General features: G+C 37.1%; 2 protein-coding genes and 2 non-coding genes across 4 annotated transcripts; 2 read left to right on the top strand and 2 right to left on the bottom strand.

Moving 5' to 3' along the window:
- Positions 1-671: 671 nt before the first annotated feature.
- Positions 672-866, bottom strand: LOC126793026 (U2 spliceosomal RNA). Its single transcript, XR_007672011.1, has one exon. It is a non-coding gene; the product is annotated as a U2 spliceosomal RNA (small nuclear RNA).
- Positions 867-6,500: 5,634 nt separating this feature from the next.
- On the top strand, positions 6,501-9,882 carry LOC126791588 (protein SRG1-like). Its single transcript, XM_050518065.1, has 4 exons — positions 6,501-6,800; positions 6,931-7,181; positions 7,290-7,617; positions 9,358-9,882. The coding sequence occupies exons 1-4, from the start codon at positions 6,540-6,542 to the stop codon at positions 9,628-9,630; spliced, it is 1,113 nt and encodes a 370-aa protein (XP_050374022.1). The 5' UTR covers positions 6,501-6,539; the 3' UTR covers positions 9,631-9,882.
- Positions 9,883-16,324: 6,442 nt separating this feature from the next.
- LOC126792263 (putative disease resistance protein RGA3) lies at positions 16,325-24,630 on the top strand. Its single transcript, XM_050518725.1, is given in 7 exon segments — positions 16,325-16,531; positions 16,533-16,850; positions 19,930-21,680; positions 22,278-22,654; positions 23,809-23,886; positions 24,368-24,374; positions 24,459-24,630. Coding segments are annotated over 7 exon segments (2,910 nt in total).
- A 2,114-nt stretch (positions 24,631-26,744) lies between these two features.
- Positions 26,745-26,939, bottom strand: LOC126792986 (U2 spliceosomal RNA). The gene has a single exon (XR_007671978.1). It is a non-coding gene; the product is annotated as a U2 spliceosomal RNA (small nuclear RNA).
- Between the last annotated feature and the right edge of the window lie 122 nt (positions 26,940-27,061).

Genomic DNA, 27,061 nt, shown 5'->3' with positions numbered 1-27,061 from the left:
AACGATAGAGATTTTCAAGATTTGTATCTTGTTAATGTAAGGATCCATGGTTCATAATATATTTTCGGCCTTTCTTTTTTGATCTGTCAGATTACTAAACAGAAGGAAAATAATATTGAACCATTAGTATGGTATTTTGAGGTATTAATACACCATCAAAGTGTTGTCAAACACGAAATACTGAATTTCCATTGCTTGCCGTAGATCCAAATCGACCATGTGTCTTTCACCAATAACTACATCCTCAGTGCCATTGATCAACATTTTCTAGCATTAAACCCCTTATATGCATGACTGCATGACGAAATGCAGGATTCTTCTCTACATTAGCAATCTGAGAACTGTGTCAACGATACTCAAATACATTGTTGTATATCAAGTTGATATATAACCAATTCATATGATAAATTTCCAAAATATTGGTCTTGGCACCTATAAGTCTACTGAATTTTAGCATCAGTTCTGAACTTAATTCATTGCTGAGTGTTTGACAGTTTGAGCAAGCAAGAGATTTCTTCGAGTATATTAGCACTTCCGATCTGATATCGCTTCAATCGCACCAGAAATTGTGCCATTTGTACGTTATAACTCTAGGTCGGAAGTTCTGGCAATCGTATCAGCAAATACAAAGACCAAAGAAAATTGATTTAGGAAAAATTGAATTGGAATCGGTAGGGTGCGCCAATCTTTGCAATAGTGCAACGCAAAGATGACACTCGTGAGCCCCAATAGCAAGCTATTGTGATGAACTCACCCCTTTAAAAAATTAATTTAATATCGTGTGGACCATTGATCCACATATCAGATATTAAACTGATAAGAACAGATACTACACTTGATCTTAGCCAAAAGGCCGAGAAAGGTATGCTTATTGAATTATCGTGTTTCCTCTTTTATACTCCTAATCACTTTCATGCTTCTTTTATCCCCTGATGTGGGACTCGGCCCTTCACAAACAGCAAGAGCGTTCTTCCTACAGGTCTTTTTGTGCCTCGATTTAATTCCAGCATAGTTCCAACATACTGCATTTAAACTCAATAACAAGTATTCTTCTCAATCTTACACTTGTGAAAGAAAAAAAAATATCGGGCTGGTGAGAAATCTCTGCCATCTGCAAAGAACTCAGCTAGGACATCAATGACAATGAGAATGAGAAGCCAATGAAGGCCTACACAATTCAAATACACAGAGTGCTGTGTAGTACGACACGAAAGGACGTACATTGACATATAATGATTAGAGCAGATCAACCTACAAAAATATGAATGGGGATTCTTGCTGTAGAACTTGTAGGAGGCTGGAAAAACTGGGAAAGTGGTAACTAACATGACATAAAACAGTGATAGTTCATGACATCGTTAAGTTGGGGCAATCTTCACTACTCTTGGCATCTACCTCCCTAAATCTAGGTGGGAGCTGAAATGCCTAGAAGATAGTTTTGAAATTTCTGCTGGTGTATGATGGTTTATTGTCAAATATGTTCGGCCTTTTCATCTATACAGTACCTGCAGTACGTAAGAGTTTTTTTTTTTGGTTGCTCTTCGGCCTGGTACTACGATAATGTGCAGACCCAAGTTTGGTTGTGTCTCGGCCTTGCTTGTAGGGATTATTGTCTAGATTTTGGGTGTAGCTTTGAGGTTGCCCTTGGCGGTATGGTGAGCACTAGTGGCGGATCCTAGATGGGTACTTAGGGGATGTTTGGAATTAGTGGCGGATCTAGAATTGTAATCTAGGGGGTTCGAAATTTGGCCGAAGGCAAAAAAAAGAATTTTTTGACAATGTACACAAAAGAAATGATTCAACTAATGTACACAAAATACTTTGTGATTCACACTTTTTAACTGATTGTTTTACATTATCTGCATCAAAATACCTCAAAGCATATGTAACTGAGGGTGGATGGAAAACAAACGCAGAAAAGCCATAAATCCCAAGTGGGAAAATCCTCAATTCGATCATGACATCTCGTGCTCGCTGGAGGAGTGGAGGCCGTGCATAACTACTTTTTAGTGGAATGGTGGAGTGAGCTCAATCCCAAGTGCGATCTATCACTCTAATTTCAGAATTAGGCTTTAGTTTTTAAGGTTAGAGATTTAATTTTGAGAAAAAAAACGGAAAGACGACATAAAGAGCGAAGAAGACGAAGAAAATAAAAAGATTAGTCGCCCATGTGAGATTGAAGATGTTAGTGTGGGTGAGTGTACGGGGAAATTGGAAATTAAGTGTGAGAGTTAATATGAGATGCTCCAGTTAAAAAGTATTTTTTTTAAAAAAAATTGGCTCGGAGATAGTTGATCCGCCCATGTGAGCACATCTGTACCAGCTGGTTAGAGGCCAATAAATTAGTTTCAGTGCTCAATTATATATGTCCAATTTACAGATGAGACCTCCCATGAAGCCAAAACATAATACAAATTTGATGAAAAACTCACTGGAGAAGACGTGGAATCTGAAGTCTGAACAGCGTACGACGATTAGAATACACTAGTCTTGTTATAATCGATAATAACAAAAATATTGCCCATCGGCTATATAATTCCAGAACATCAATAATGGAAGTAACTAAAAAAATATTACCTTTGCACGCGATGAAAGGGAATCTTCACGTACGATCCATCCTGTTTGGAAACAAATCCCAAACTCATTGTATTTCTTCTTTATTGAATGAAATGTTAAGTGATAAAAAAATTAAAAAAAAAAGTTTAGAAGTTGCAACTTGCAGGTGCTTATCATTAATAATCCATACATATGTATTTCCAAGTGTACGTAACCGCCGGTCTCTGTCACGGTTGCCCAATTTTAAACAAATTTCCGGTCTCACAAATACGGCTAGTAATTATTTGATTATAAATCCGACAAATATGGATGTTATTTTTGTCGGATTGTTTTTGTGTTTGTTTTTTTTTTCTTTTATTTATTTTTTAATGAGGAAATAAATTTTAACATCTTTGTGACGATATCTTGTTTCCAGTTACAAGGGTAAATATGAACATTTGTACTTTGATTTAATTATTTTTTGGTTAGACATTAGAACTATTGTTGTTATGGAAAGAGGAATCAAAATTGGGATAGATGATCGGAATGTAGAGTTTTAGAGACAGGTTGAGATGAATAAAAGACACCTCTTCTATCGTAGATCTTTGTCTTGTGCTTCTGCTCTTTAAGTATTACTTGTAGTAGTATATAACTATCTATGAGTTTTTTTTACATGTTTATGATAATATATATATATGGATTAATCATCTTTCTCTTAAAAAAATGAATGAATGCAGATTGCAGAATAAGGTTTCGAGTTTAGCTTACTCTTTTGTATGGATCTCGTGGTATTATGCTATGAGATCATGTGATTTGGCTGGCTGCTCAATAATTAACTTGATAGTTGATCCCGTGATTTAACACTCCCATCACCTTTTTCAGACCTATGCTGAATTTGGTTCGACCAACTATGGTTCCATAAACAACAAGATTTATCATCTTCGTCACAATATACTTAATTGGGTACGTACGCATACTTTTATTCAACAAAGAAAATAAATTTGCCGATTATCCTAAATTACTCACTAAAATGCTCACTTTTACATTCAATTGACATATGTCCTCTTTATTAACTATGATTAAATATCTAACATAAATAAATTTTTGAAAATTATATATATATATATATATATATTTATTTATTTATCTATCCCTCCCTCTCTTTCCCTCTATCCTTCTCTCATTCCGTTCAGTACCTCCCTCACCAGTCACCATGCACCTGTATGTAGTCATGACACTTTATTCTCAGATCTATTGATCAAACATCAGGGGTTCCCATAAAAAAAAAATCAGTGGTCTAATATATATGAAACCAACAATAAGTCAATAACTAATCAATCCCAGCCACTTTGATTATGGAACATTGATACAATGAAATCTATATGACCTCTGTGGCTATGTAAATTAAACCCAGAAAAAGAGAAAACAATCAATTGCATCGAGGTATGAATCTAGGCAAATGGTAATCATTTTCATTGTATTTATATGAAAATTAATTTTAATATATGGAAATAATTAACTATGGTTAGAAAAAATGACCATGATTAGAAAAAATGACATGTCAATTAGATACAAGGGTGGGCATGTTGGTGGGCAAATTAGGGTAATTAGCAAATTTGCTTCCACAAACAAGTCTGCAATTAAATAGTATGTTAGATGAAATATTAATTTCTCTTTTCTCATCAAAGAAGAACAAAAATCATGGCTTTCACACGTCAACAGTCTGGATCTATCAAGGCAACCGTACCACCACATAGTAATTAAGGTAGTTCACAGAAACAAGAAAGATATATATTTGATTGTATTTTTTTAGAGAATGTACTAATGTAATTAAAAGTTTGAACCTTTGTTAGTTCTTAAGGAAATCATGTTGATTCATTTAAGTTTTATGCATACCTCAAATGGCATAGAACTATAGAAGGTTCCAATAGTGATATTTGCCAAATTAACCAGAACATAACATCTGCCGTATTAGTTTATTAACAAGAAAACCAAGCAAGAAAAAGAAAGCAAGCAGTTGCTACAGAAATTGGAGAAACTTGAGAAGAATCTCAATCTAGTATTTCATCATATATGAACAATAAAGTACTAATTTTGACTACACTGATAAACTAGCCAAACAGGTTTCAAAGTCCTCCACTCATCATCCTTTCTAATTGTTAAAACTTTAATTCCTATAATTTCTTTACCCTCCACTTTACACACACACACACACACCAGTAGATGAATCAAAAGCAAAGCTCATGAAGCCATCAACAATATTTTGTGCATGCGGCAAGTAAAATACTTAGCGCGTTGCAAAGTTTCTAATTCGGAAAACTGAAGAAGTAAGACTTCTCTCCAGAAACAATTATGAATTCTATTTTAGGGTCAATTGATCAAAAACTACTTAGCAGAAATAAGAACTTGATTGAGTGATTGTCTGATTGAGGCTGAGCTCGGCGGAGTCGGCGGCTTAACGCTTTTCGGAGATTGGTGTTGATTGGGAGTGATTGGCTGACTGCTGAGAGCAAGGCCAAAGAACAGTGGCAGATCTAGGATTGGAATCTAGGGAGGACTTCAAATTTGGCCGGATGACAACAATTTTTTTTTTGACAATTTACACAAAAGATGGGATTCAACCATACAATGTACACAAACTTCACCTCATGATTGTCAAAACTGAATCATAAATAAGGTAACATACTTTAAATTTCAATTCGATGCAATAAGTTAAATACAACTACAGAAACTAATCCATATGAGCTTTGGAATCAATCAAATTGAAATTGGAATAGGCGAATAACAGTAACTGAAAGATGAGAGTTAAAGACTCAGTGGAGGTGAAGAAGGCGGATCATCCATTAACCCTAGCCACATACAAAATCAGTCCATCTCGCCATCTTCTTCTTCTTCTGTCAATTTTGTGTGACTGTGTCGTAAAAGAAGTGGCAGAGGAAGCAGCAGATTCGAAAAGAATGACCAACGACGATGAAAGAGCTACATATGGGGACGAAGGAAATGCGACAGTATTGATCTGAGGAGATGCAATTGAGTAGTTAAACAACTCGTTTTTACCGCGCCAGAGACTGGAGACTGAACATCTCTTCTTCGTCTGCCTTTGTAGCTCGCAAAAGTGCAAAACTGATTTAGGTTTTTTTTTTTCCTTGGGCTAGCATCAATGTAATATATATTTTTTTGGCTCCAAAAATCTGCATGGGCTTCAGCCCGGGCTAGATCCGCCACTGCCAAAGACCAAGGAGCTTCAGCGGTGTGGGGGAGTGGCGACTGCTTATGGCAATTGGCGAGTGCCCAGAGTGGTGATGGACTGACAACCGACGAGCTTGGAAGATGAGAAGAAGAGTAAAAGACGCGGAGCCGGCGAAGTCGAGAAGATGAGAAGAAAGAGAACTGAGAAAAGAGTTCGGTGCTCTCATTGCCCAAAATTCACCCGGATTGGATTCGCCATTGTTTCATAAGATAATATTATTGTGATTTAGGTAAATTTGTTGTAATCCATAGTGTTTTATAGTTCAGCTATCAAGTCTTACGAATTGCTTGCATCTAGATACGTACGAAGTGTAATTTTCTGACCAGTGGAGAAGCATTGACTTTGAATGAAATTGTCACCCGATTAGATCTTTCTTTATTAGCTAATGAGATTCAGCATATTGTTCTCATAAACTGCCGTACTAATTTTATCACTGTCATGTGTTAATATCTTGATCTAAAGGCTAGGGGTGCATGTAAAAGATCGAATGAAATAAAAATAACGTCATACATTTGATTTGAGAGATTAATGACTTAACTTTGCAAAGTCAATAAACTAAGTCCCCAAAACCTAGAAGCATATTGGATGTGACAATTGCAATTTTATATAGAACTCCTCAATTAATAAAGTGCCTATATTTTTGCTTTCCAGTGCCTATAAATACAGGCATGTGAAAGAGCTGAACTATCAAAGAGATACTAGTGCATTAGAATTCTCTTTAATTAGTTTGTTTGTTCCAAATTCCTCTGTTTCCATGGCCACAATTCCCATTTCTTCTGTTAAGGTTGGACACATTGATGATGTCCAAGAGCTGAGAAAGACGCAGCCCACCATAATTCCTCAAAGATTTGTAAGGGACAAAATTGAGAGACCAACAAGTCTAACCACTGTTGAACCATCTGCTAGTGACATTCCCACTATCAACTTTTCAAAGCTTTCCAGTGAAAACACAGATGAGCTCAGAACTGAAATCTCTCAGCTCGCAACTGCTTGCAAGGACTGGGGATTTTTTCAGGTAATTATATCGCTGTTTACCCTCGTCGGGGTTTTTAAAATAAGATTTGCATCATGTAAGATCATCATGAGCCTCTCTCCGACTATTGCTAACTAGTTTGAGTTAACTTCGATCACGATATGCATGGCAGGTGGTAAATCATGGGATTGATCTGAGTCTGCTTGAGAGTATAGAGAAGGTAGCCCAGGATTTCTTCATGCTACCTTTAGCAGAGAAGCAGAAGTATCCAATGGCTCCTGGAACTATTCAAGGAGGATATGGGCAAGCTTTTGTTTTTTCAGAGGACCAAAAACTTGATTGGTGCAACACGTTTGTTCTTGGGTTGGAACCTAAGTTCCTAAGGTGCCCAATGCTATGGCCAACGAACCCAGAAAAGTTCAGGTAAAAGTTTTTGCTTTTATTTTTCAGATTTAGTTTTTAAAATCTTGTTTTCACAAATAAATCTAATAAAGTCCAAATCTTTTTCTTCTTTTTTCTTTTCCCCTCCAGTGAAACTGTAGAGATCTATTCAAAAGAAGTGAGGAAACTATGCCAGAATCTTTTGAAGTACATAGCCATGAGCCTTGGCTTGGAAGGTGAGATCTTCGAAAAGATGTTTGGGGAGGCAGTTCAAGCCATAAGGATGAACTACTATCCTCCATGTTCAAGACCTGACCTTGTTTTAGGCCTAAGCCCTCATTCAGATGGGAGTGCCCTAACAGTTCTGCAGCAAGGGAAGAACAACTCAGTGGGACTCCAAATCCTCAAAGATGACCAATGGGTACCTGTTCAGCCCATTCCCAATGCTCTCGTGATCATCATTGGGGACACCATAGAGGTGAGAAATAGTGATAAAAAGTTATCATTTTGACATATATAATATTTTAGAAATAAGATATCAAATATTTAATTTAATTTATTATTTTAAATAGTTATATAAAACAAATATCTGATTACACAAATTTTTTTATGTCAATTATGTCTTATAATGTCAATGTGCCGGGCCGGCCCGTTTTTTGGTCTGACATGGGTCCAACATGAGTTTGAGTTGTGGCCGGGTTTAATATTTAAACAAATAGGCCGGTTTGAGCTTGTCACGAAAAATAAATAAGCCGGCCCGAATACGACGTGAGCACGGTTTTGGCCTGCTTAAAATGGGATTGGCTGGCCCGTTTGCCTGCTTAATACCCAATGCTACATTCACTCCCTAAAAGAGGCTTATGTATAAATTTTAAATGAGAACTAATTTAATTAAACTTGAACACTTGAATCACTAACACTTCATATGTTCTAATACTCTAACCTGGTAAGAAATACTTTCTTGCTTAATCATACAACTGAACGTACATACCTTTTATTAATGGTTCCATAGTGGAAGTTAAGTTTCTCATCATTCACATTTTCAATATACTGTAGCCATAAGCCCATAAGAGATGAGAAACTATGACATAAATTAATATTAGATGAATCAAATAATGCCTAATGTGTATTACTGCCTATGAGTATGTTCGATAAATAGTGTTTCCAGAGTGCTGTAAACTTTTACAACCAATGAATTGTTTGCTACACTTCAATATAAAGTTGTGTGATGGTGTATTAGCGGCCAAAACAACTAACCCAATAAAATCAACCACACCCACCTCTTTTACCTGTCAATATTGGAAAATAAACAAAGCCTTAATCAATTCATTGAAGACCACCCTCCACCTTCAGTTATCATATATATCACTCTCCGAGATATGAATTCTTAGACTCTAAAAAGCCCGGAAATCTCCAATTGCAGTAAATAAAAACAGTTCCATAACCAAAATTACTAGCATATAGAGCAGACTTACTGAACCGATTGCTAAAAACCCAGACTAGATGCAGCATACATATATTGAATGAGATACACAACAAGAGTAGTTTCCCTTATAGCAGTGAGAGTACCCTGGAAAACGTCAGTCAGGCTTTAGACTGAGCAGATATAGGTTGAGAAGTATATCTACTTTCTAAAAGAAGGTAATAGTGACTAAACTGTAATGCCTATGATATCCCATTCACATACATTTACTATATAATGGAATGATAGAATTTAAAATCCCAAAGTAATTGAAATCCTGATCGTAAAAATTCCCAAAAAAAACAAGGTAGACATAATTTATTGAACAAAGAAACTATAATCCCAAAAACCATATGAAGTATGTAGTTGTGCATATCAGTTAAGATATATTTGCTTGGTTGTGTTTGTGAAATTAGGAATTATGATAGTAATTGGTTACAAAACGAGCCGAAGTAGAGATATAATATTTATGGACTATTGAAAACATCTCAATAATATAAAAAAACATACCAGGAAATGGTTCTCAACATCATCATTGTCATTGACGAAGGAAGCTTTTGGATCATCAAATGAAATTGCAAAATCAAAATCACATATTACTTTATACAAAATCACATCTCTACATGTATATATTAATTAATAAATCTATTCTCTGCATAAGTACACAATTATATATGTTCCTCAATACAAGCTATAACTTTACTTCCCAATTTTTCAAATATTGTTCATTTTCTAACTCACATCAAAATATTACAGGTTCTTACAAACGGGATCTATAAGAGTGTGGAACATAGAGCAGTGACTCACAAGGTGAAAGATAGGCTTTCAATTGTCACATATTATGCTCCTAGCCTTGAGGTAGAGGTTGGACCTGTGCAAGAACTGTTGGATGAAAACACTCCATGCAAATATAGAAGATACAATCATGGAGAGTACAGCGAACACTATATAACAAACAAGTTACAAGGAAAAAAAGCACTCGAGTTTGCCAAGATTCAAAGCAAAAGTTTGAATCAAGGACCCATGTAGACATGGGCGAATAAATGTTGGAGGCTTTATGGGTTTAAGCTTAGACATAAATTGTCTACTTGTACATTTTTGTTTGCAGTCCTCAACATGAATGGTATCCTTGTCAAGTTGCAATAATGACATTGTTAGGAAGCTCTAGTTGACCTTAATGGTTCGAAGCACGGCTTCCTTGCTTTTCTTTTTAGTTTTCATCTCTTTTTTTTTTTTTTTTGTATCTTACCTCTATGGCAATTTTCTATTAGTATTTTTACTTTGTTTCTTATTTTCCGTCCATTTTTTCTCCCTCAGTAATTGGTTAATGAGGTCTCTTGGATTGCAGTTTAATACATGACCCAAATATCATTAAGAATATAAAATCTTATAAGGAATATAGATAAAAAATTAAAAACGAATTTGTATTAGCAACTTTCCTTTAGTGTGCCAAATTTAGGCGAATATGCGACATGAAGAAATACTTAATCTTCTAATTAGCTTAGACTATTTTGAAATCCTAGATCCGCCACATGATGTATTGCATATATTTTAGTTCAAAATGGTAAATTTCTTCTATGATACCTGACATATGGTCAATCAGACACTTTGGTATTTAATAGGGGTGGGCACGGGACGGGATGGGACGGACGGGGCTCATCCCACGTCTCCTTCCACTCTTTTGAATCGGGACGAGATCGGGACGGGACGAGGGTTTTTAAGAATGCATCCCACTCGGGATTATTCCCGGTTGGGACGGGACGGGATCGAGACGGGACGGGACAAATTCCACCTTCATATGAAGTTAAATAAAAACCTATATTTTTATTTTTTCATTAACAAAGTAACATTCAATAATGAAAATTTAACAAAAAAATGCATATTATGTTCAAAATATTATAATTTACCATTATTATTTGTGTTGATATAATTTTAGAGTTATTAAGAACATAAATTAGTTTCATTTTGATATAAATATATAATTTTTTTTAACTTTTTATTAAAGGTGGGACGGGACGGGACGGGACGAATCAGGATATAAATTATTCGTCCCACGTCTCATCCCACTATTATGAAACGGGACGGGATGAACGTTTTTAGGTTTCCGTCCCGTCCCTATGAATTTCGGGACGGGATCGAGATTTCCGTTTTTTATGCCTACCCCTAGTATTTAATGCTTCAAAAAGAACAATTTACTACATGAAGTTATATTTGTAGAACACTTTAGTACTTAAGTTGACTTCTTTGTTAAATATAGAGGGTAAAATTGATATTTACATATTATTTATCAAAATAAAAATACAAATAGAATTTTATGTGTTCAAGACTAATTTCTATCACATTGATATTCATCATTTTTGTATCGATCGTTTGCAAAAAAATAAACATAAATTAATTTTAAGCTTTAATTGAAGATGAAAAATTGGATTTTTGTTTAGCAAATCTAGAATTTGTGATTTTTAATACCCATGAGAATGCTTTTAATTAATTAAATATAGACTTGCGGAATAGTTTTGTGAGATGATTGAATTTCAGAAATATAAAATTGACTTATACTATTAAAATAACCCAAAAATATTAACTTAAACGCATAAAACGGTTAATATTTGAGGATAATGAACCCATAAAATTCATGTTTTTATTGCATTTTTATAAATAATATACATTAAATATGCATTTTATCCTTCAATTAGTCAACATAAGTACCAAGGGGTGTCCTAAAAAAACTTAACTTTAGGTACCAAACTGTCATCTTAGAAATATTAAGTACCAAAGTGTTTAATTGGCTATACGTCAGGTACCATAGAAGAAATTTGCCATTCCCAAAATCTTATAAATATGAATTTAGACCAAAGATCTGGTCGAGTATGTTGTGAAAAGTAATTTTTTTTTTTGAAAAAAGACGAAAGTCATATATTATAACTGCAAATGTACGATACAACATGAACGCATTCCACCCTCACGGATTACGACATAATTGAAATAAGCAGAATAAATAAAAACCTAGGAGAATTCAACAAATGGTACCCAAACTATTGGTCATTATAACTTTTAATACCTCACATTTGAAAATTATCGCATTAGTGCCTCAAATTTCTATTTCAGCCTAATTTTAGTTCATTCCATCAATTAATACCATTTGTGGCTTCATTTCCCACCAATTTTTTAAGGGCATTTTCGTGACTTCATTATTTTTTGATTTCATCTTTCATTTTCCTCCAATTTAAACTTATATATATATATTTTAAAAATAAGATAATTAATTCACTTGATTTTATTATACAATTAATAAGCATTATTCATTTACCACAACTATTACAAACAAGCTAAAGTTCGCAATTGCAAAATAAACCAGCATATATTTCATATTGTATATGTCCATCAACCAACAACCATATTTTTATAATAACATGCTCAAAAACTCTATCATAGCCTCAGAGGCATTTAAATGTTACAAAAGTAAAAGAAAATGCTTATATAACAATTGGTTAATTTGAATTGTATAAAAAATTGGCTATAAACTATATGAAATTAGTGAAAAATAAAGAAACGAAAATACCCTTAAAATTGGTAAGAAAATAAAGCCACTAACGGTGTTAATTGACGAAATGAACTAAAACTAACCTGAAATAAAAACTTGAGGTACCAATGCGATAGTTTTCAAATGTGAGGTACTAAAAGTTAGAATGATCAATAATTGGGGTACTGTGGGGGAAATAAGTATGACAACTCCCGAATTAATGTTGGTCGAAGAAGAATTAATGAGAGCTGACATGAATGCTCAGTGGGAAGTTAATACGGAACCGAAACGGTCGACGAATAAATGTAACGTAACGGTCGGCAAGTAAATGCAGCATAGTTGTCGACGGATAAGTTTAAAACTGTCGAAGAGTAAATGCTCACCGACCTAGCAACACATATAAAAAGAGAGGAGCCAAGGTATGCATTCGACTCCAATCTAGTCTGACCATACTAGAGCACAATACCGACTTGAGCAACGAAGATTCTTTTACAGGTACGCCCCATATTCTTATTTTCGCCCTCGGCAAGTTTGTAATCAATGCCAAGGCTGAAGTCGTCAACCAAGCAAAGTGCGACGAAGAAAGTGCGGTCAAAGGGCACTCGAAGGTTCTAGACGATTCTTGATCTGATTCCGCTCAAATCCACATTTAATTGGAGGTCGAAGTCAACGACAAGATTTTACCCTCCAACAATTGGCGCTGTTTATGGGAATGATAGTTGAGAATAAGAATGAGAATGATAGTTGATATACCGTTTTTCCCTTGTGCGCTCTCAGAATTACACATGTATCCAAGAACAAGTACTGAGCCGGTGGTGAACGGTACATGTGGCGAGAATCATGTATCAGGATGGTCACTTGAATGAATACGTTGTGAATGAATCATGTAGCTGAGAGCATATGTACTGAGCCGGTGGCCAACGGTACATGTGGCGAGAATCATGACTCAGGATGGCGACCTGAATGATAACGTTATAAACGGACATGTAGCCAGTAACACGAAATGAGCCGGTGGCCAACATTTTGTGGGGCTAGAATCATGTGTAAGACTGGTAGCCACAACGGGTAACGTGTTGTCAATTGTGTTCGAGACAAAGAGCTTGCAACATGTGCATGTGTTGACTAGCCACATTGAAGATTCGTCATATACCTATGTTAAAGGTGAATTTTTTTTCTCTAAATAAGGTACTTTGGGGTTCATTTTAGCTTGGGGGCAAGTTCATTATTTTTACTATGAGGCGAATGTTATGAACGAAAAATGTGACACCAATGACATATGGCCGATGGCTTGAATATGTGAGGCTGAAAGCCGACCTTGTATGGCTGATAGGCGCTATTAAAGTGATAATAACCTTATTTTGAAAAGGTGATTGCTGATTCTTGTTGGGCTAATGGTCCGGATTACGAGGTTGAGAACTTGAATGTTGTTGGACTCTTTTTATAGAAGCTCATCTAACATTTATTACAATTGTTCATTAGTTTCATGGATAGTTGGAGTTGAGAGCCCGCGTGATAACCTAAAAACGCTAAGCGTGCAGGTGGTTGTTTGCATTAGTATTTATAGTTTTATATTGAGAAATGTGTGTGTTGCGTCATGTTCCCCTTTGTCACTTTGGGTTTTCCATGTGACAAAGTGAACAAGGGGGTAGGTAAGATATAATAGGTAAAACATGTAATATGTAAAATGCACGGTTGTTAGCAACAACCGACGCCCCATGGGCGAGGTTTTCAATGCTGCCTTGATATCAATGGATGACAAGGCCGTCAACAGTGGTTTACCATCATCGATGTTTTCTCCAAACAAACGTTGGTACAAAAATGAAAAATAGAAGCACGAGATCAGAAAACATGAAGGGAAATCGCTCGTCGATCGAAAGGGAGGAAGCAATGTTCTAAAAAACGGTCTAGGCGGCCGCCTAGGCGCTAGGAGGTCACCCACCGCCACGCTTTTTGCATCGGCGGCCATCTGTGGCGTTTTGTGAATTAGGCGGCCGCGTAGGCGGTCCTTGGCGGTTCTAGGCGGTCTTAGGCGGCCGCCTAGGCGGTCCTAGGCGGTTCTGAGCGGTCTTAGGCGGCCCTATTCAGTACTAGGCGGTCCTAGGCGGTCTAATTGGCTCTATTCAGTCCTAGTCGTTCAACCATCATTTGACATTAAAAAAAAACTAAAAGATGCCGCAGCTCTCACTCTTTATCTATTTTCTGAAAACTGAATCTCATCAACAGAAGAAGAGGAAAGAAATATGAATATTAAGTTTGAGTCCGATACTGAATGAGTTAGGAAATAAATTGATATTTAGTATTATTGCATTTGTTTCATTATTATCTTTTCTTCAAATATTTTTAATTTTTTTATAGACTTTCTACTTAAGTTATGTGAATTTAGACTATTTTAATTATTTTTAAAATTAATATTAAACATCATTATATATTTTTAATCATAAAAATAGTTTAAATATATGTATAAAAATAAATAAATATTTAATAATTCAAAACCGCCTAGGCGCCGCCTAGGAGGCCGCCTAACCGTCTAGGCGCTAGGAGGTGGCTGTCCGCCTGCATACCGCCTAGCGCTTTTTAGAACCTTGGGAGGAAGCATTTGTCAGTAGAAAGTTCATCGACAATATCTTTCGAAGAAGAATAGTTTTGTCAAAAGAATTGTTGACAATGTCTTAAAAGGGGAAAACAAGGAAAACATCGTCGACGATGTTTAGGTCAAAAAAGAGGAAAAGAAGAACTCTGATAGAAAGTCGTCAATAGAGGTTGGACTTCATGGAAAGAAACTTCGTCGATAGTTAAAGGAAAGGGTTTTTAGCTCGAGAGCAAAGTGCATGTTGACGAGGTGCTTGAGAGTGATGTACATGTCGAGGATATCTTTAGAGCTCGAAAGTGTTGTCGACGAGTTGTGGAGGACGAAAGCGCTATCAAGGATATCTATAGAGCTCAAAAGCGTTGATGACGAAGTAGAGCTCGAAAGAAATATCTCAAGGAGCTCGAAATTGTTATCGACGATATCTTAAGAAGAAAGACTAGCAAGCATGATTGACGATCTCTTAAAGAGAAAGGGCTAAATTGAAAGACGTGGTCAATGATATCATAGGCATCGTCGAAAGCCGCGTTGGCAGAAGAAAGGTCTTTGGCAGCCATGAAAAAGCTTATTGATATCCTTGAGGACATTGTCTACGAGGGATAAAATGATGTCACGGGAGAGCTGAGCATTGACCCCGAGATTAGCTAAGATTAGAAGGATTTACTATATGACATTTGTAGGAGAAAGAGAGGAACTTGAAAGTTTTCCCTTTAGACTGAGTCATCCAAAGAGAACACTTGGGGGCATTGTGGGGAAACTAAATATGACAACTCCCGAATTAATGATGGTCGAAGAAGAATTAATGAGAGCTGACATGAATGCTCAATGGGAAGTTAATACAGAACAGAAATGGTTGACGAATAAATATAACGTAACGGTCAGCAAGTAAATGCAACATGGTTGTCGATGAATAAATGCTCGTCGGTGATTAATTGAGTGTAGCCGACGAAAGTTAATGAGTCTTAAAATGTCGAAAAGTAAATACTCACCGACCTAGAAACACATATAAAAGGGAGAAGCCAAGGTATGCATTCGATTCCAATCTAGTCTGAGCATATTAGAGCACAATACCGACTTGAGCGTCAAAGATTCTTTTACAGGTACCCCCTTGTTCTTGTTTTCGCCCTCAGCAAGTTTGTAATCGACGCCAAGGCTGAAGTCGTCAACCAAGCAAAGTGCGACGAAAAAAGTGCGGTCAACGGGCACTCGAAGGTTCTAGACGATTTTTAATCTGTTTGTGCTCCAGTCCACATTTAATTGGAGGTCGAAGTTAACGACGCAAAGTAAAACTCCAAAAGAGGAAGAAGATGAAAAGTTTCTTCTCCCCATCAAATCCCATGGCTTTTCGCTTACAAATGGCACATAAAATCAAGAACATCAACACATCTTTGGTGAAATTGTTCAAAAGAGCTGGCCCTATTGGGTTGGTTGTTAGGACACCAGCAGATGCAACCCCTCAAGATATTGAAGTACTTGATAGGGAGACTGTCTCCGACTTTGATATGGACGAAAATCTCATAATTGGAAGAGAGCAGGTCTTGTCGGAGATAGTCGAAACCTTACTCAAGTCCCAGCATAATGAAGAAAATGAGCTTCCTGTTTTGGCTATTGTTGGAATGCCAGGCCTAGGCAAGACAACTTTGGCTAAATCAATATATCATGAATCTCAGATTGATAGCCACTTTCAAGAAAAAATATGGGTGTGTGTGTCAACCCCTTTTGAAGTCAATACAATTTTGAGGGGGATATTGGAAAGTCTGAAACCAGAGAAATCGGCAATCCAAAGCAAGGATGCGATTTGTAAGTTCATTCGAGAAGAGTTGACAGGAAAAAAAATACCTTCTCGTACTGGATGATGTTTGGAGCGAAGATACTACAAAATGGAAGGAGTTGAAAAATCGTTTGCTAAATATAAATGATACTCAAGGAAGCAGCATCATGGTCACTACCCGTAGTGACAGAGTTGCAGAAGTCATGGAAACTCTTCCTAGATGTGATTTAGGAAAACTATCGGATGATGAATGCTGGCTCATAAAGAAGGATAAAGCCATTCCCCGTGGGAGTCCTCCTATGTCGAAGGAGCAGGAGACAATCGGTAGAGAGCTCGCTAAAAGATGTGGAGGTATACCACTAGTGTCAAAGGTATGTCAATTCTAGAAATCATTGTAAACCTTAATACCTTAATTTTTGTAGAGAAAATTATGTGTTTTTAATATTTGTTTCATTTGTTTATTTATTTTTGGCAATGATTCTTTTCATTTCTTAGGAAAAAAATAAAGACAATTTACAGTAAATAAAAAAACACTTACCAGACATAAGATCGAGACCATTTGAAGAAAGAAAAAAGATAGAGCTAGAAGCAGGATACATAATACGGTTTTTAGAGTAATCACAAAGCTTGATCTTCATGTACTAAAACTACATAACACTTCGCTCTAGCAGCTCAAAAGATTGAGCCCTAAATGACAAACGAAGAAGAGATCAAGAGAAAATACTCAAAATTGATAATTAGATGACAACCTCTATTTTTGTTTGGACATAATCAGTGAACTGCTAAAACTTACCATATGTATGTTGTGATTATTGTCCTAATGTGTTCTTAAGCAAATATATATATATATATATATATATATATATATACACATATGTATATATATATGTACCTCGGAATACGAATTTAAGTACTCACAATTAATGTGCATTATTCCCTCTGCTTTTTTTTAAATGAAATCACTTGGTTTATAAAAAATAATAATCAATGTCAGAATAGTCATTACATATCTCTATGTTATTATCTCCAGATAAATAAGAGGTTGTAAGCATACTCACATGATACATAGAATAAGATTACTCATTCGAAGATTAAACACGACTTATTTATCCTACAGCTACGACCATAGCATAATTGCATGACATTATCAAAATAAACAAAATCTTAAATATTGTCCTTGTCCTTAACATTAGGGCAAATAGAATGATCAGAAGATAATAGAACTATGGACCTCCCCATAAAGCCTTTTTACGATCATAAGCAAGATCGAACTTGAAAACGAACTAGTTGTTGGGTCGGGATAACACCTTGAAGCCGCGCTTGAGCACCCAAATCCAACGAAATTGGGATTGCAGATCATCTAAAGTATAGGATTTGGTGGCGAAAGGCTTGGCAAGAAGGTACAACTTGGAGTTGGTGCGAATTTCAGTATCTTTATCACTCACGTCCTCCTCATCACCTTGCAAGAGAAAGAGAGGCGGCAAAGCTCGCCGTCACGGTGTCGAGATGGAGGTCATGACTGCGTGGTGGGGAATGGAGAAGCATGGCAAAGTGCGATGAAATTTTTGGGTTTAGAGGAGATAGCAGAGAGGCAAAGCTCTAATAACGACTAGGGTTTTTAGGCTCTAGCAATATCAATACTGCAAAAACTAATATTAATTAAATTACATTCTCTCTGCCTTTTTTATTTTTTGAAAGGGAGAGTTCATTCATCAATAGAACTTGTCGAAAATAAGCAAGAACTACGCAAACACCGATACACATAAAGTTGGCGAGAAAACAACCAATTCATATGTAGGTATCCATAGCTCATTACAAAACATTTCCACTCAGATTTAAGCAAGCCTAATACAAACATCAATTCTCATCTCTAAGACTTCATAACACTTATACTATCACTTGTCGTAAACACGCAATTGTGGCACAAGCAACAATACAGATACACCTAAGAAACATGAACTTAAGCATGTATTAGATTTGTGAGTTAAAAACATAACTCAAATTAAGGCTAACCCCTTCCTTTCGGGTTGGAGTTAGGACATAACCAAGGCATTAGGTTAAACACCTCGAACTTCAACTCAGGCCCAAAGACACAGATCAAAGCTCAAGACATCTGAATGAACGCCCTAGTCTGCCTCCTTCCTTCCATCACCGCCACTATCATGTCCGACAGCCTTCTTGTCCAGCAAGCCATTAGCATAAAGGTGGCGCTACTACTGCCGCTCCCTAGGTCGTGGAAACCCAAAAAGGTGCGCTCTAAACTCTACTGCCATTGCGACACAACATAAGACCACCCTCGCACAACCGCTTGCAACCCATAAAGCCTTCATCCTTGTATTGACGTTCAAGCACCGAATTCTTGACTCTACTTCGAGATGAATTCTGAAAATTGTGCTGCCAAGAAAAAACTCAGCCACACCCACTCAACCGCCTCTCGGCGATATGGGATTCTACCGGATCCGTTGAAGAGGAACAAGTCCTCTTCCCGCCTCTTTTATGCTCAGAGTCTCCAAACCCTTAAAAAGGGAGAGAGGGCAGCGCTTGCTAAAAAAAACCCTTTTTTTTATTACATTCCCTTTGCCCTTGTGTCGTGATTGTAAAAATATTGTAATTATAAATATATATATATATATATATATATTAAAATATTAAAAATATTATATATATGTAGATCCATATATGAAATTACATATGCCCTGATACAACAAATGATATAACTTACAAGGGTTGAGAAAGTACATACCGAACCACTTTCTATTTGCTCATTTTGTGTCAACCCTTCTAACCTCATGACATGTGTCTAATTGCTCAATTATTATCTAAATATGAGTTGAGAAAAGACATATAACAGGAGTTTAGAAGGGTGGGCATAAGGTGTGCAAATAAGGGTGGTCGGCAAATTTACTTCCTAAAATGATTTACTTCTCAACATGAAACTTCCCATTACATGATTATTATTTTTCCTAACACCTTGTGCGGCTACTCTTAATTAACCTTCATATATAAAACTGTAAAAATACAAAGGGGAGACGTTAAAAATAAGAAAAAAAATCTTATAATTAAATAGTTGAAATAATATCAAAATCTCTAATAAAAATTATTAACTAAGTACCAAATAATCGGTAAAAATGCCCTAATAAATATTCTATTTACTTTGATATAACAATAACATACAATTATTATGAAGTGTAATTATCAACATCATAAGTTTCCCACTATGTTGCCGCTAGATAAATCCAATGACACAAGTTTCACCGTGCCACTAGGAGATAATGACTATTTTACTAAGCAAGTTTATGTGCTATGTCACCCATGAAAAGTCTTCTATATGCGGTATTTCTCACTTATCAGATAATTTTTACACTTCATCGACTAAAATGTTAATTGACATGCAAATATTTGTGTTTTAAGTTATCTAATTTAATAAAATACATGAACAACTGATACTAGGTGCTGGGAGATGTAATGCGCTCTAAAACAAGTGATGGATGGCGATCACTTTTAAATAGTAACACATTGGATTCACCAGAAGGAGAAAAGAGAATCTTTTCCATCTTGAAGTTGAGTTTTGATGAACTAAAACCTCCATCCTTGAAACAATGTTTTGCATATTGCTCGATGTTCTCCAAAGATTTTGGTATTGAAAAGGATGACTTGATCCAACTATGGATGGCTCAAGGATGGCTTCATCCTTGTTCTGACAAAAGCCTTGAACCGGAGGAGATAGGTAATGAATATTTTACAATTTTATCAGCAAAGTCTTTCTTTCAAGACTTCACAAAAAATGATGATGGTAATGTTACCAAATGTAAGATGCATGATCTTGTGCACGATCTTGCTGAACATGTATCAAAATCAGAAAACTTACGCTCACTTTTCTCAAATGGAGAAGATCTTGGGAGCAACTTACTTAAATTCAAAACTTTACGTGGTGTGTTGAATTTATACAAAGCAGACATCATGGAGTTGCCCATTTCAATTGGAAAACTGAAACACTTGAGGTATTTGAATGTTTTGAAAACAAGAATCAAGACATTTCCCAAATCAATCGGTCAGCTTTATAACCTGCAGACCTTGAAAATACCATATCAGCTAGAAGAACTTCCAAGAGAAATTACTAGTTTGATCAACTTGCGGCACATTTATTTTGGTAGATATATGAAAGTTCCAGGTGGAATTTTAAGACAGTTGACAAATCTCTGGACATTACCTTTTCTCAAGGTTGGTAAGGAGACAGGGTCTGCAATTGAGGAATTGGGTGGTTTAAACCAGTTACACGACACCTTGTCGATATATGGATTGGAAAATGTGGGAGATGGAGAAGAAGTTTCAAAAGCAAACTTGGTCGAGAAGAAACACATACGCAAGTTGATCCTTGATTGGAAGCTTAGTAGGACAAACAACAATGTGGGAACTGACAATGATGTACTAGAAGGCCTCAGCTCACACTCGGGCTTGGAATTTTTGGCGATTCAAGGATTCATGGGTGTTAAATTTCCATCATGGTTATTGATAGCCAACAATCTGAAAGAGATTGAATTATTGGACTGCAACAAATGTGAAGGAGTCCCAGCACTTGGGCAGTTATCTAATCTGAGTTGTGTGAAGATAAAGGGAATGGATAACCTAACCTGTATAGGGTCCGAGTTCTATGGTGATGACCATGTCAACTGTGGAAATGGATCAAGTAGGAAAAAGCAACCTTTGTTCCCTGCTCTGAAAAGGCTGTATATTGAGGAGGCTCGGAACCTGATTGAGTGGATGGAAGCGCCAACGGAAGGAGCAAACGTGGTGTTTCCATGCCTTGAGGAGCTATTCTTGATTGGTTGTAAAAAACTGAAAAGTGCTCCCAGTCATTTTCCATCCCTCAAGAAGCTGGTGATAGAAGATATGGATAGCGGAGGCATGCCAATATCAAGTATTCTAAGCAATAAACTCACCACTCTTACTTATCTCGTCTTATACGAAGTGGGGGGACTGACTTGTCTGCCGGAAGGGATGTTGGAAAACAACAAGAATCTTGCACATTTACAGATAAATCTTGACAAAGATTTAACCTGTATTTCTCCCGAGTCGCAAGGATCCGATTACTGCTGCGTTTCTCCTACAGTTTTCAGGATATGGAGATGTGTCAACCTCAGATACTTACCTCATGGGCTACTCACTCCTTCTCTTAAGTTGATGAGATTGTCTTGTCCCAAGTTAGAGTACATCCCAGATGCCACACACGGTGGTCTCACATCCCTTGAAACGTTGCATCTAGTGCAGTGCTATAAAATAACTTCCATTCCATTTTCTCAAGGCCTGCCATCTCTTCGTGATTTAACTCATTTAAGTATAGACGAGTGTCCTGAATTGTCAAGCCTACCGGGTGGTCTACAATACTGTACCTCTATTCGTACTTTGATGATTCAATCGAGCCCCAAGGTACCATCCATTTCAATCCAAAGTCTGGGTTCATCCCTCGAGGGTTTGTATGTGACGAATCTAGAGTCTCTTCCAATTTCACGAGGAGGCTTCAAATCACTCCGTAAATTGTCAATCCTAAATAGCGAAAGTGCACAATTTGGGCCAGAATTCAGTGCCTTTCTTCAAACTCTAGTCTCTCTTGAAACGTTGACGATAAAGTTTTGTCGCAATCTAGAGAGGATACCAAGTTCAGACAAGCTCACATCCCTCCGCAGCTTGGACATTTCTTTCTGTGATCAGTTAACATGTCTGCCAAAGTGGTTAGCAGCATCGCCACAGCCCTGCAGCCTCACCCGTTTGAAGGAATTGTGAGTTGGTGCTGCTTTCAGCAATGAGCTCGATGAATTCCCAGCTTTTCAGGCTATACCACAACTTGAAAAACTACGCATCTACGGGTGGCGTAAGCTTAAGTCTCGCCCTGAACAAATTCAACACTTGCCTTCCTTGAGACAATTGGATATTAGTCATATTACTTCCTTTCCCGCAATGGAGGCTATTCCAGAGTGGTTGGGAAACCTTGCATCTCTTGAGGACCTGACTATTGAGTGGAGCGAGAGTTTAAAGTGTCTACCTTCTGTGGAAACAATGCAACGTCTCACCAAATTGAAAGAGATACGGATCCACGACTGTCCCCTTTTAGAAGAAAGATGCACAGAGGAGAGTGGCCCGGAGTGGCCTAAGATTCGTCATCTTCCGCTGATCACGAGTAAGCCCTTTTTTCACGTACATATTACTCAACTAGTTGTTAAGTTGTGCTATTTGATTCTTCTCCTCTTACTGACCAAACTTGTATTTCTAATAGTTGGGGATACACAGATCGTGAATTAACCAACGCACAGAGAAACCCCAATGAGGCAGATAAGGTACCACCAGCTGTTCAATGCATTAAACCCTTCCCTTTCCTCTAATCTGTGTTTTTTATACAAGCAAACTCATTCACTACGTTGTTTCTGCAGACGCATCAATATATAAATTTGTTTCTGACGAGTTCTGGTGGTTTTCTAAATTGGAGTACTAGTAGTGGAATGAGAGTCTTGGTACGTACTACTACTGATCCATTATTAATTCACTTACTTTTAATTGGTTTATTATTTATTTATCAATCGTTCCAAAAATATGTCAACATTGCTTTTGTGAACAGTATTGGTACATGCATGTTTGCTGACACTTCATCTGACTGGAGCGTTTATCCAGCATTGATAAAATATGAAAATAATTTGTCTTAATAAGCATGAAAAAAATTGTTACCCAGTTATTGGTGATTGAGATCATAGGAACATACAAAACCCCCTGCAACTGTACAAGTTATTGGTGAAGTACTCTTTAGTAGTTTAGTATACAACATTATTAATTGGACGCAATAGATCATGGTTGCTATAGTTTTCCATTATAGCATCGTTCAAAATGAGACTGGTTTGATTTGCAGGCTTTCTGAAACACCAGATGAGGAGTAGTTGACTGGGGCTAACTGGTAGGCCTTTCATGCGTTCTCCCAAGATTCCGATTTGGCTTCTGTTTGTTCCTCTGAACTGTTCTCCAAGCCAGTGGTGTAACATTACTTAGCCAACTCTGTTTTTCTTAGTGAACTCACCGTCCGGCAGCTCTGATTTTCTTCCGGTTTTTCTTAGTGAAATCACTGTCACGTACTGTTGAGTGGAAATCTCTTTACAGTTTCCATTGTACAGGTGAACTCTTCTGACCCTTCTTTAGTGTTAGTGTGTTACTCTACTTATCCAGAATTCCAGATAGAAGTGAATATGTAAATTTACCCATTTATTCTGGCCTTTTGCAGCAAGATTTGTGGCACAAGGTCTTTATCATTTTTATCTCTATCATATTCATATGAAAAGCAATTTCTAGTCGTCAAATCCACATCTTTGCAGCGAAAAGTGTTTGTGATATCTGATGGTGACAGGAACAAGCCAGTTCTTGAAGCAGGTAGTTCTTTGTCTTCCGATTTCAAGAGTTGGCGCTCTGCAATCCTCTTTTTCTTGTAATGAGATTACGCAAACAAGATACGTAGATTTGAAATAGTTATCGGATTGTACCTCGCCAGATGCTGTATAGTACTTGAAACTATGGGTGTCATGTAACCATATGCAGTCATTTGGTGCACTTTTTTGCATTCTCAGCCGAAAAAATATATTTAATGGTGAATTTTGAAAGAGCTTGTACATGTAAAGCTATTGTCTGTAAGGATTAATGGAATGCATATACATACTGTGAGCAAATCTATGGCTTAATGACTCGTTCCTCACCACAGGTTTCCTGTAAGCAAAAGAAGCTATCAATTTGTGCATCCGAATTGCCTTCCAAATTAGTGGAGTACAGTAAGATTGTTGAGGTGGCCTCTAATTTCCTAATCCCAGTCATTGCTCGCTTGGAAGGTGTTGAATTGAAAACTCGTAATGGCTTTCAGAATACAGGTATTTACGCTCTTATATATTGGTGTTGCAGTCTTTGTTAAGATATCATGAATATGCATACCAACTCTTCCTTTCCTTTTGCAGCAATCCAAGGGTGTTGATTTCTCACATTGCCAGCCAAGCTGAGAACTTGGGAGTACGCACGGGTGCTATTGTTATTCCACTCACTTGGTTAAAGTTTGGAAGCAGGCTCATTGTGGATACTTCCGCTCGAGCAGGAACTGAAGACCTGACTTCAGCTCGGAGACCTTCATGACGTTTTGGTCTGATATCAAAGAAGCCTCACAACCATACATAGTGAGACGTCAAACCATTAAAGGATCTTCAGTTCCATGCCTTATGGGACGATATATGTTTCATCACTCTCCATCCAATTACATGCTTTATAGTTTATACTGCTAAACCATCAGTATAAAGTATAAAGCATATTTATTCGATCATAACCAGCAGCAAACAACCGTGATGTAGCCCTAAACTCTGGCTGAGTTTAGTGTGAACACGTAAATCTCCTGCGTTATTACGTATCACTTGTGATCGTTTATTCGTTTTACAATTCCTATATTGCAGGACTTTCTTTAAAACAATTGTAGTTTGGCCAAATAATAAAATGTAAAACATATCAGTATGGTAATTAAAAGGGTACATTAGTGGGCAGTTTCTACCTGAAGCTACTAATCTGGGCGTAGAACATGAACCTATTAGAGGCTCATAGCAATCTTTCCCCTCTGCTTGTTATCCAATACAACATGAACTCAAGCTGGTTTAGTCCTGCTTTATAGAGAAGCTCTTCTCCTCGAGGCACAGTTCCAGTTTGGCTCCACACGCTGTATCACCTTTACATTGCACACCCAACACTAATCCCAAATTTTTCCAGTAGCAATTTTATCCTCAATATTTTACGCCGGTGGTGGCATTACTGTTACTTTAGCGAATCCTCATCCTAGTTTACAATTTCTTACCCCAAAAATATGTCCATGGCAAAGAAACAGATAGACCCAGCAATCTTAATCGAACCCCCATGATCGGAATCCGCTAAAACCCCCCAATTTTTCTGATCAGTTTTAGGTCTTTCTGACTAAAAAGTGCGCCTCTGTCATGCCCTTAGAGGTGGACTCTCTGTAAGGGACTGTGAGAATAACAGTCTCTGGGATTGGGACTAAGGTTATAAATGAGGAGGAGGAAGGATATCCAACGAATAGAAAACTCAGGAATGAGGATAAACAGAGACCAGGTATCGCTATTTTGTACTTATAAAGTTATAATCCCACATCGAAAAGCGGGTCGTGAAATATGTGTTTAAATACGCTAGTTAATTACAAATCGTTGCCCCTAGTGGCATATGACCTTTGCGATGGATGACCCCCATGCGTCTGGACTGGACCTATGCAACGGGCCTGAATTTACTTAGAACATTAAGGACTGGACTTGGACTTGTTTGTATTAAAAAAAAAAAACAACTAAACAACGCCAAATTTTTTTATTGATTTTTTTAAAACATTTGCGTTTTTATTCTGGCCGTTGTGCAGCTAGCTGGGTCGATAAATCTACTCTCCAACAGGCAAGGGTCCAAGGGTTTTTTCAAGCTGCTTCATTTTATAGTCCTCAATTCGTCATGAAACATAGAATTATTATATATCTCACTCGATATTCGGTGCGGGATATAATAAAGCGCTTTTTTTTTTGAAAGGGACATGATAGAGCTTTAGTTCTTCATGTTAGAGCTCTAGTTCTTTGGTGAACTTCCATTCCGATACTTCCCTGCATTTCAGAGCCTCCATTTTAGATGCAAATCATGCAATGGCTATTGCCCACCAAAAGTTCTCACTCAGTGAATCACTAGACAACAGCTTCACCTAGCCTTTCTACGTGTAAGGGGTTATGACAAGCTGGTCTGGAGTTTGAATTTGAGGTTGACAAGAGCCATAGACTCACACCAGAGTGCAAAGGAAAGAAGGCTTCCTGATTTAGTAAAACTTTGCGACTATGATTTATCTTTACTGTTAAAAGACCAAACTCAACTCAGCCAAACTCTCTAGCGGCTAATCAATATGAAAGAAACTTGAGCTTCCAATTTCCAAATTAATTAGATCCTATACAGCACCTCAAGCACGTTTAGACTAATGCATGTCAAACAAACTCTGTTCTCGGAACAGCAACAATATTTTGTTGTTGCTGCCGACAACATCTCGCTGCTCATGTTAGAATCAGAATAGCTGCAAAACGAGTGTACAGCCCCTCGTATACAAGTCATTTACTACTACCTAGAGGCAAAAGCAAATACTTGATGAATGATTATGGTAATTATCATAACCTCTTCACAGAATATTTAGCTAGATAACATCTGTAAAGCACAAGCTTAAACTAGATTTGGTAGGGTGCGCCAAACCTTGCAGTAGTGCAGAGCAAAGATGACACATGCGAGACCTAATAGCAAGCTATTATGATGGACTCACCCCTTTAAAAAATTAATTTAATATCGTGTGAACCATTAGTTCACGTATCAGATATTAAACTGATAAGAACAGATACTACACTTGATCTTAGCCAAAAGGCCGAGAAAGGTATGCTTTTTCCAATATACTGCTTCAGAGTTTATACTCCTATTCACTTTCATGCTCCTTTCATCCACTGATGTGGGATTCTCACCTTCCTCGTATTAACACCAACGAAAGATATGATCGTCCTAT

Source organism: Argentina anserina, chromosome 4 (assembly GCF_933775445.1).
Source record: "Argentina anserina chromosome 4, drPotAnse1.1, whole genome shotgun sequence".
In the NCBI taxonomy this organism is placed as follows: domain Eukaryota; kingdom Viridiplantae; phylum Streptophyta; class Magnoliopsida; order Rosales; family Rosaceae; genus Argentina; species Argentina anserina.
Note: the sequence above shows the minus strand (reverse complement) of the source record. Positions and strands in the feature narration are given on the sequence as shown.